General features: G+C 42.7%; 1 protein-coding gene across 1 annotated transcript; it reads right to left on the bottom strand.

The window, feature by feature from the left end:
* Window positions 1–5133: 5133 nt before the first annotated feature.
* LOC129728626 (uncharacterized protein K02A2.6-like) lies at window positions 5134–9798 on the bottom strand. Its single transcript, XM_055687077.1, has 2 exons — window positions 8311–9798; window positions 5134–8223 (listed from the first exon to the last, which is right to left on the bottom strand). The coding sequence occupies exons 1-2, from the start codon at window positions 9796–9798 to the stop codon at window positions 5134–5136; spliced, it is 4578 nt and encodes a 1525-aa protein (XP_055543052.1).
* Window positions 9799–10243: the final 445 nt, after the last annotated feature.

The raw sequence follows: 10243 nt of genomic DNA, 5'->3' as shown, positions 1-10243 counted from the left end.
CCAAGAGGGCGAAGGATCCTCTCTTTATACGTTCCTTGGAACAGAAACGGGTCGACAAAAGTTTTTCTTAGCACAGGAAAACCGCTTTTACTAGTTAGAGTTCGGGAAGTAATCCTTGGCACAGGAAAACAAGTGAGTCTCAATCTTAAACTGATACTGAATTTTATTCTCAAAAATATTAGCTTATATAGTAAAAAAGTTTATACAAATTCACATCTTAGAGGGTAAAATTACAACTACTACTTCAAGGCTAGCTGAAGAATTTCACATTCGTATATCTTCTAAAATCATTTTCTAAGCCTAGCCTTAGTTTGTTGAACAGATATAGAAATATAGTTTTACAAAACATTCAGTAACTTATCGTATTCCTATCCTTGATACAATTCTTTCCCTCCAATACAGAGATATAAATTTAAATGCATTGCGTTGGCAGCATTGTCTAACACATTCTTTGAACAGATTTTCCTTAACTCTAAGCAACCTGATAAGGACAGAAAATATCTTTGACTCTAATCTTAGCATTTCAGACCTACTGATAGAACCCGTTGTTTACTCGAGACGCGAGCTTCATTCCTTATATCAAATATAGTGCAGCGATATGTCCGCCGCGCAGGATAAGTCATACACCACGTGTATCTCACATACTAGTAAAAATAGACTTCTTCCAATCTACGCGTGGGTGTGTACGAAACCACGCTATGCAAGAAGCGTGGAAAATACGAAAGGGCCGAAAAAAGGACGAAATCCATTTTTGCCTTATCCCTTTTATTGCAATTTCGTTTTCATTTGACATGGACCTACTCCTTGTCACATGCCAGCATTAACTCTATCACGATGAAAAAGGTATCAATTCGTGACGACGCTATACCGGGTCCCGTAAATCATCCCCGTGATTTACCAACTTCTAATCGTCGACACGTGTTGGTAAATTAGGATAGAAGTTCGCTACAGGGGCCGATGCTACATTATTCTCACCTGATTCTCTATAGAAAATTAGTCAGAGAGTCCCAAAATGAAGCGAGCAATCGCCAACCCATTCCATATATGTCGTACAAGATACGACAATGCATGAAGGTATCAAAGGCAAACTTAACAATTCTCCCTAACATGTATAATCCTATGAACGTTGAGGTAATATTTCCTAACCAAGTTGACCAAGAAAGCAACTTAGTCCAATATTTCTCTATTGCACTCTCAATAATATTGTTGTTTATCAAGGCGTCTAAACGAAAACCTTGTGTGTCAGGTTGTTGTCCCGCTAGAATTTTATATAAAACATTAGACGCTATACGTCTTTCTCCATTATCATAGATTAAGTTACGCATTTTCAACACATTGTCTGCGTCATAAACATCACTTTGCATCAAGTTTGGCAAAGGTGTATAAGCCAAAGAAGTAACCAAATCAGTTGTCAATTTCATGGGCGCGGTGGTTTCCCTTAACCTTCCGTCCGTGGTGTACCATCTTCCAACTATTTGGAATTTACACGGCATAAGTGGAGTACAATCAATTTGTGTTCCACGCAATTGTAACACTCGTGTTACTGGAGCAATATACATTGACGTATTATCATTCGTCACTGGAATATCTCGATAACACATGTCTTCTGACCGTGGTATCACGTAGACAGGTTTGCATTCAAGAATATGCAAAACTTCACCAGCTACAACAGCTGTATATCCTGACCTTTTCGTTATACTTGAAACGAACTCAGTGGGGTTTGAACGGGCTAAAGTAAGTCTCGTCTCCATCAGAGCTTTATCGACATTTCGGTCATTACCGTAGTGTAAACATCATTCAACTTTTGCCCAATATAATTTTCAACCAAAGTTATTTTTGAGTTGAAGTATGTAAATAAATCAAGGTTTTTTCCAGTTACAGCCTTCCTCTTAAACGGAGATTGAAATCCGTTTATCTCGACGATAAGGATCCGAGGATGGTCTGTCATAAAACCTGAGTGCCCACAAATCTTTGTTTGTTTTTTCGTCCTGATTGAAAACAGATGTGTGTCAGAAATGGTACTGTACACAACAGACGATAAAACATTCGGTTTATTCCCGTCTTTCGTTTTGTTTACACTCCCTTCGAATATGACTTCAAATTCAGTTTGCTCACAAACTTTATTGTAATCAATATTCCAAGTCAAATAACCTTCTTCTGAGTCTAAACATTTTCCGGCCGAATAAACACAACTGACACCATTGCGCAAGAGTATGAGATCGTTTTCATAATCGTTCGTTGCTACATAATCTCGCAAAGTTATTTCATACTCATAATATACGAGGGCATCTACCCACGTATATACGGGAGTTCTGTAAGATCCTCCCTTACAATTACTCCCATAAACAGCACCTGTGATAAGAGTTTCACCCCTAGTGGTGGAATTTCGTTTCAACTCTCTTATCGAATGACTGTGAGTCAATCTCACAGTTCCAAGTTGGTGTGCTGTTAAACATTCTTCGGCACTAAACTCTTTAACGATGTATGCATAGCTGCGTTCGTAGTCCGAAGTGTGGGAATGCATCCCACAATGTCTGATGGATCTTCTAATGATCACTTTACATTGTGAGACTTTCGTTTCACCCTTCACATTTCGTTGGAGTACCTGAATATCCAAAGAACCCCATTGCACACCTGGCGAAAGACAACAGGCTGCGGTGGGCCGGTCACATCGTAAGAATGCCGGACGACAACCCTGTGAAATCACTTCTCTTCAGCAACCCTACCGGCACAAGAAATTAAGGGGCGCAGCGTGCATGATGGCTCGACCAGATCGAAAGAGACTTGCGAGTGATGAGACGTCTGGGGAACTGGTGAAACACAGCCCAAAACCAAGTAAACTGGCGACTTCTTGATACAGCACGAGTTATTACAGCTCTCGTCTGACTGGTAAGGTGAGTAAGAGAGCAAGGGTTGAGAATCGATTCTGGGTGCAGAACTAGTTCTTAGCCAATGAATGACGACATCTCAATTTGTGTTGATTTTGATGCTCTGATAAGTAATATGGAATGTAGATATATTGAATACAATCATTCTCTGGGAAATTCTAGGGGGGGCTTCAGCCCCCCCGTAGTTGCGCCCATGGTGATGTATGAAACATGAAAAATACCTATCACCGAACCATGTTAGAAAGTTTGCAGGCATGCTAAGCTACCATCTGACATAATCTTACGGTTAGCATCAGGGTCTGACGGAAGTTATGGGGCAAAAGGTGCAAACTTTGTCAAATGTAAAGCGGAAATGCTCTTGGTGATGTATGAAACATGAAAAATACCTACCACAGAACCATGTTAGAAAGTTAGCAGGCATGTCAAGCTACCATCTGACAAAACTTTACGGTTAGCATCAGGGTCTGACGGAAGTTATGGGGCAAAAGGTGCGAATTTTGTCAAAGGTACAGCGGAAATGCTCTTGGTTATGTATGAAACATGAAAAATACCTATCACCAAACCATGTTAGAAAGTTAGCAGGCATGCCAAGCTACCATCTGACAAAATCTTATCAGGGTCTGACGGAAGTTATGGAGCAAAATGTGTGAATTTTGTCAGAGGCACAGCGGAAATGCTCTTGGTGATGTATCAAACATAAAAAATACCTATCACCGAACCATGTTAGAAAGTTAGCAGGCATGCTAAACTACCATCTGACAAAATCTTACGGTTAACATCAGGGTCTGACGGAAGTTATGGGGCAAAAGGCTCTTGGTGATGTATGAAACATGAAAAATACTGTGAAGTTCTGTTAGCTACTTAGGAATCACCCAGCGCTGCTACTGTAAAACACGTCTTACCTTGGTGACCGATGAAGATAGAATAGCCCGTGTCAAACCTGTATCAGACTAACCGTCGCAGCGGTCAACCGCTACCATTCCGTTCTTTTTCGACCAATCAGAACACAGCGGTCGACCGTCGCTTGTTGTTGTTGCAAAAAATAGAATTATTTCTATTTTTGCCGGCAACCGTTCCCAACGGTTGGCGACTGCTGTCATTGACATGGCGAAGGCAAACGAATCTCTTCACACCTACACAAGATCACATATAGAGACTTGACAAATGAAAATGTGTGCTTCTCTTTTTGGCACACACGACAGCCAGTCAAAACATTGATAGCACCGGCAACGCTGGTTGGCGATGTCAATTTTCGACCAACGCACACTGGCGAAAATGAACCCAAATTTCCACTAATTAAAAGCCGCTGGGCTGGATATCTTAAATATAGCATTTCTTATGTAAAATTGGTCAACAAATTGATTGGCGATGGTTTTATTTTGGACAAGGCTCGGGAAATGATCTTTTTCGCCTCTTTTCACCCTATTTTTGAGTATTTTTGGAAATATAGACTCTTTCCCGTGCCCTGCACAGAATGAAAATATCACCTATCGATTTATTGTCCAATTTTACATAAGAAATGCTATATTTAAGGTATCCAGTCCAACGGCTTTTAATTAGTGGGAATTTGGGTTCATTTTTGCCAGTGTGCGTTGGTCGAAAATTGACATCGCCAACCAGCGCTGCCGGTGCTATCAATGTTTTGACTGGCTGTCGTGTGTGCCAAAAAGAGAAGCACACATTTTCATTTGTCAAGTCTCTATATGTGATCTTGTGTAGGTGTGAAGAGATTCGTTTGCCTTCGCCATGTCAATGACAGCAGTCGCCAACCGTTGAGAACGGCTGGCGGCAAAAATAGAAGTAATTCTATTTTTTGCAACAACAACAAGCGACGGTCGACCGCTGTGTTCTGATTGGTCGAAAAAGAACGGAACGGTAGCGGTTGACCGCTACGACGGTTAGTCTGATACAGGCTTCACGGTGGCTCGCGTAGCTCATGGCCAGCTGAGCAGAGTATAATCACATCCAGCTTTCCACAATATTGAACTAGCGGAAGTTCAGCACATATTACACAGTGGTTCATTCAGCCCACACATCTCCCTTCCTCACTAGAGACTGTTGCGCCACAATTTTAAAATTTTTATTTTTGGCTAGCGTTCGTCGATAACTTTTTTATTAAGAGATATAGAAACCAGGTATGAACTGAATGATTTTTATTACTTACCCTTTTAATATCGTTGCGTATGCTCTAGCGGATTATTATTATTCATATATGTTTTTTTTTCTTTTTTTTTCACTGATTAGTCTAATTCATATATGAAGGAGCCTTTCTCTTACGGAGCGCTCGCGATGTCGTTGCGGTCTCTGTCATGTCTGTGATCTTGACCGGTTCTGTGAAAGTCTGGCGAGGTTGACCGGTGTCTTCGGATTTGCTGCTGCTGCGCCAAACGGATATCTTTCTAGTCTGGGAGACATGCCGTTTTAACACATGTCCGTCATCATCGTTCAGAGTTAAGTTGCCGTTTTTTTCATCCATCACTTTATAATGTATTGGATTGAAACGAGAATCGCCTTTTGCACGTGTGTGTCGCTCAATAATGACCATATCTTCGGGCTTTACCTTGCATTTTCGTGCGCCACGTCTGGCGTCTTCGCGAAGTTTACTCGAAAGCTTTGATTCCCGGTCAGATTTCTCCAAAATATCTTCGTCAAACGATGCTTTTCTGTGCCGTAGAAGAGGAAGACTACGTTTTACTCTTCGACCAAGCATGATTTCCTCCGGTGGCACCTTAGTTACGCTATGCACCGCAGCGTTATACGCATTGATTGCTCGTTGTAATTCTTTTATGTAGTTCGTATTTTCGATTGATGCTGCTATCATTGCTTTATTGATAATTTTCATACACGATTCTACCAACCCGTTTTGTTGCGGGAATAAAGGAGTAGAGTAGATCGTGTTGATTCCTCGCTGGGCGCAGAAAGTTTTATAATCGTCCCCACTGAATGGTGGTCCATTATCGGTTTTTATGCACTTAGGATAACCTTCTTTCTCGAAAATCTCCTCAAGTACCTTCCTGGTATACTCGAAACTGGTAGACTTCACAGGTCTGGCAAAAACGTACCTAGACCGATAATCCACAATTACTAGGATTAAAATACCACCGAACTTGACGTAAGGACCATTAAAGTCCATGGCTATTGTTTCCCAAACAGTTTTAGGTATAAAAATTCGTTCCATCGGGGTTCGTTTTTCTGGTTTTCCGTTGATGGCACACGTTCTACATCCTTCAACCCATTTTTCTACGTCTTTCGAGATTCCGGGCCACCATATACGCTGCCTTACGATGCTCTCCATTTTGGCTGTTGAAGGGTGACCTATATGAGCAACTTCCAAAGCCTTTGTTCGGAGTGATTTAGGTATCACAGCACATCCTGTCTTGATTAAAATGCCATCTTCTACTGTCAAGTCCTTCTCTACCGCCTGATACCTTCTCACATCTTTAGACCAGTTTCCTGAAGATAAAGCATTCGACACGTTTTGAAGCATTTCGTCAGTTGCGGTGGCCTCTCTGATGTCCTGTTCTGTGAGGAATTCTACTCTGTTCGCCTGTAGGTGCGCGATCTCCCACGGGCTTGCATCCTCATCAAATGGAGCATCTTCGCCACAGTACAGCCTTGAGGAGGAGTCTGCAATATTGTCTCTCCCACGAACATATTCTACATCGTAATTATACGGGCTCAAACGAAGCGCCCATCCGTCGGCTCGGGTTAGTGCCCGTTTCGAATCTTCTCTAGACCGATTTAAAATGAACGCCACGCCTTGCGCGTCTGTACGTAGAGTGAAATTCCTACCGAGCAGAAAAAATGAAAAATGTTCTACGGCCCATACTGCACTTAGTGCTTCGCGCTGATCCTGGGGATATTTCCGCTCAGTCGTAGTCAAGGTTTTTGAAGCGAAGCTGATTATTCGTGGAGAGTGTTTGTTACTTTCTTGTATTAATACGGCTCCCAAGGCTACCGGTGATGCATCGGTATAAAGAATCGTTCTGTCTTTCTCAGAAAAATAACCTAGGGCAATTGTGCATTCTACGATTTGCTGTCGAATCAGATTGAATGCTTTCTTTTTTTTCTGTCCCCAAGACCATGTTTTTGATGTTGTAGCGGCCCACAGAGCGCTCGAATTGTTTGCAAAGTTCTGTAAGTATGGACTGACAAACGAAGCCAGTCCCAGAAAGCTTCTCAGCTCCGAAAGAGTGGATGGTTCTCGAAAGTTACAGATGCTGCTGATCTTTTCGTCCTCTATATGGAAACCTTCAGCGTCTAGCTCGTGACCTAGGAACTTAATTCTAGTTTTGTCGAACTCACATTTCCCGGTGTTGAGAGTTTCTTTCAGGATTTTAAGCACCTTTGCCACAGATTTATGAAGCTCTTCCAGTGTCTGTGCGAATATTAGAATGTCGTCTATGTAGACGATGATATTGCCTACGTCCTTCAATATACGCATCATCTCGCGTTGAAATGCCTCAGGAGCACAGTTCACTCCGAACATCAGGCGGGTAAACCTGTACATCCCATCTTCCGTTAAAAATGTTGTTAAGTCCCTAGATTCCTTTGAAAGTTCAAGGTGGCGAAACGCGTTACTGAGATCAAGTTTCGAGAAAAACTTGGCTCCATAGAGTTTAACCTTCATTTCCTCGACAAGCGGAAGACGAAAATACTCTCGATTAATAGCTCTGTTTGGAGCCCTCATGTTCACCACGAGCCTGAAATCGTTTTTTCCTTGCGGAACAGCAGACATTCCGCTGATCCAGCTGGGCGCCGAGGTAACTCTCTCGATTATTCCACGCGATTCCATCTCATGTAGCCTTTGTCGAGCTGCTTCCCTGTATGCAGCTGGTACATTATAGTACGCGTTTTTTACCGGGGCGATCGCTTTATTTACACTAAACTTGACCGTGACTCCAGGCATTTTTGGAAACTTGTTGTTCTCGTTGTTGTCATCTAAGATTTCGAAATTATTGACACCTGACCCAACCTGTAGTATTCTTAAATCATTCGCTGTTGAACGGCCTAAGAGCGACCTACGACCTTTGCATATAACATAGAACGTAGCCTTAACTGATGGTTTGATAGCGTTCATTACAGATATTTTGGCTTTGAACGAGCATTCGACAATCATTGGGTCTGTAGAACCATACGCGTGTATCCCCCTGCTGGGCATTTCAACCATCTTAATCTTCGCTTTGCCTGAGTTAAGCTCACGCTTCAAGCATTCCCAATCCTGTCCGCAAACGATATTCACGTCAGCGCCAGAGTCAATTAAAAACTGGATCGAGCTCGATGATCCCAAACTACATTCTATCAAGACGTCATCCAAAGAGAGTACATTAACACCCTAAAAGAAAACAAAATACGAATTTTTTTCAACGGTATCATTTGTTTAATTCAACAACAGCCTTAATTTGATCTATTTCTTTAGTACCTGTTGAGTTACTTCCTGTGTCTCAACCTCGGAAAGTTCACTCTCTAGATCGTCTTGCTTAAATTGGATAGCACGTACGCGTCTATTCCGGCATGCCGCCGCAAAGTGACCACTCTTATGACAATTGCTGCAATTCTTCTGAAGAGCCGGACAAATGCCGTGCCTGTGACTCATCAAATTACATTTCGTACAACGAGAGCGTCGACCTTGTCCATAGTTTTGCTGGCGACTTTTCGTGAGTGTTGTACTATAACGTTCACTCAAACTCCTGCGCTTCCTGTTGCATTCATGGTTTGCGGTTCGGGTCGAGGTGTTTCGGTTGGTTACTTCGAATATATTTGCTTCTGCAGTGGAAGTTTCCGCTTCATATGCTTCGTCGCGCGTTGCAGCTTGTACTATGAAGTTCGCTTCATGTCCATACGTTCTGGCTATTTTAACAATTTCCTTGTTCCTCAACCCTTTCAGAAGCTGTGCCCGCACGAAACGGTCCTGATCTTCAGGGCTATAATTGCACAATCTCATCTTGCACATGAGGCGTGCGTGGAAAGCAACTGCGGACTCGCCAGCATTCTGCTTCATGCGCGAAAACGCCTCATGTTCGGCCGCCGTATCTGTCATGGCGCGGAAATAATCGGTTATGTTTGTTATGAAAAGTTTGTAGCAATTTCCGTCCTCCAATCTTGGAGGGCATAATTTGGCTGCACGAACGATCTCTTGCAAGTCGGGTCCCATAGACAGGTACAGTAGTTGCGTCCTCCTGGAGGGGTCGTTGGCGTTGCTCAAGGAGGCGGCAATCTCAAAATTGTCAATATATCGGTTCCACTCCTCCCACATTTTATTTGCGGGAACACCACAAGGGAACGGTTTGATATTATCCCAACGAATAGTTGTTGGAGTTGCTTCGGTACAGATCGATGTGCGTGGGAAATTCCACGTTGTTTCAGTCCGAAAACGCGATGACGATGGCAAGTCGTAAGAATGCAATCGTGTTATTGCCGTACTCATGTCTGCTAAAACTTTTTCCATACGCTCCATCCGATCGTTTGATGATTCCGGATGCACTTCAACTGGTCGTTCGAGAGTTTCTGGTGGATTCTTTGTTGGTACCAACCTCTCCTGTGCACCTTGCGGTTTATCTTTAACGGGTGAGCTGCTCTGTCGATTCTCCTTTGTCCTCGAAATGGCCTGTTGATTATCTTGAGTGTCGATACCAGTTGATCCTGAGATTAAGTTGTTTGCACAGGACTCGATATCCTCCTCTTCGTCACTCTCGTCACTGGAACTACGCTTGGAATCGTCTTCACTGTCATTTGTGTCAGTAGAGCTCCGCTTGGACACGTCTAGTTCGTCCGGCTCACGGTTCTTGGCTGAATGGGTTTCAGCTCCGGGCTCGTCTGAGCGTACCTCTACGAATCGGGCAAGCTCTATGTCAATGCCGTCAGTCTCAGCGATATTCGCTGCCAGGATATATCGCTTCTTGCACGCCATTGCCTCGAAGAAGTATTGTTTAGATCGCCTTGTTACTGTAAATGCAATGTTACTACATAAATTAGCACATTGCGGGGTTTTTTTTTTGGTTAGGGTTAAAATTACGCACATAACAGATCACATTTTCGCGTCATTCGAAAAATGTATGTTCTTCGCTGGGTACCAGCTGCGGACGTCCCGTTCCGCTTTATAACTAAAACTTTCATGCGTGAATTTATCGAAGCGGTTGTCCCGACTCGCTTTAGTTTAATCGATTGTGGTCTCCCGACACACGCAGACTTTCAGTCATTCTCAAAATCAGCATTTTTCATATAGCGGTCGTCCCGATCCGCTTCATTTGAAGTACTTTCTCAGTTATTTTCCCGTTTCCATGGAAATAAAAAAATTAAAATTTTTTTATTTTATTGGATACATAATATTATACAAAAAAGAAAGTTCTGCATTG

This window comes from Wyeomyia smithii, chromosome 3 (assembly GCF_029784165.1).
Source record: "Wyeomyia smithii strain HCP4-BCI-WySm-NY-G18 chromosome 3, ASM2978416v1, whole genome shotgun sequence".
In the NCBI taxonomy this organism is placed as follows: Eukaryota; Metazoa; Arthropoda; class Insecta; order Diptera; family Culicidae; genus Wyeomyia; species Wyeomyia smithii.
This window is presented reverse-complemented; position numbering and strand designations above follow the sequence as displayed.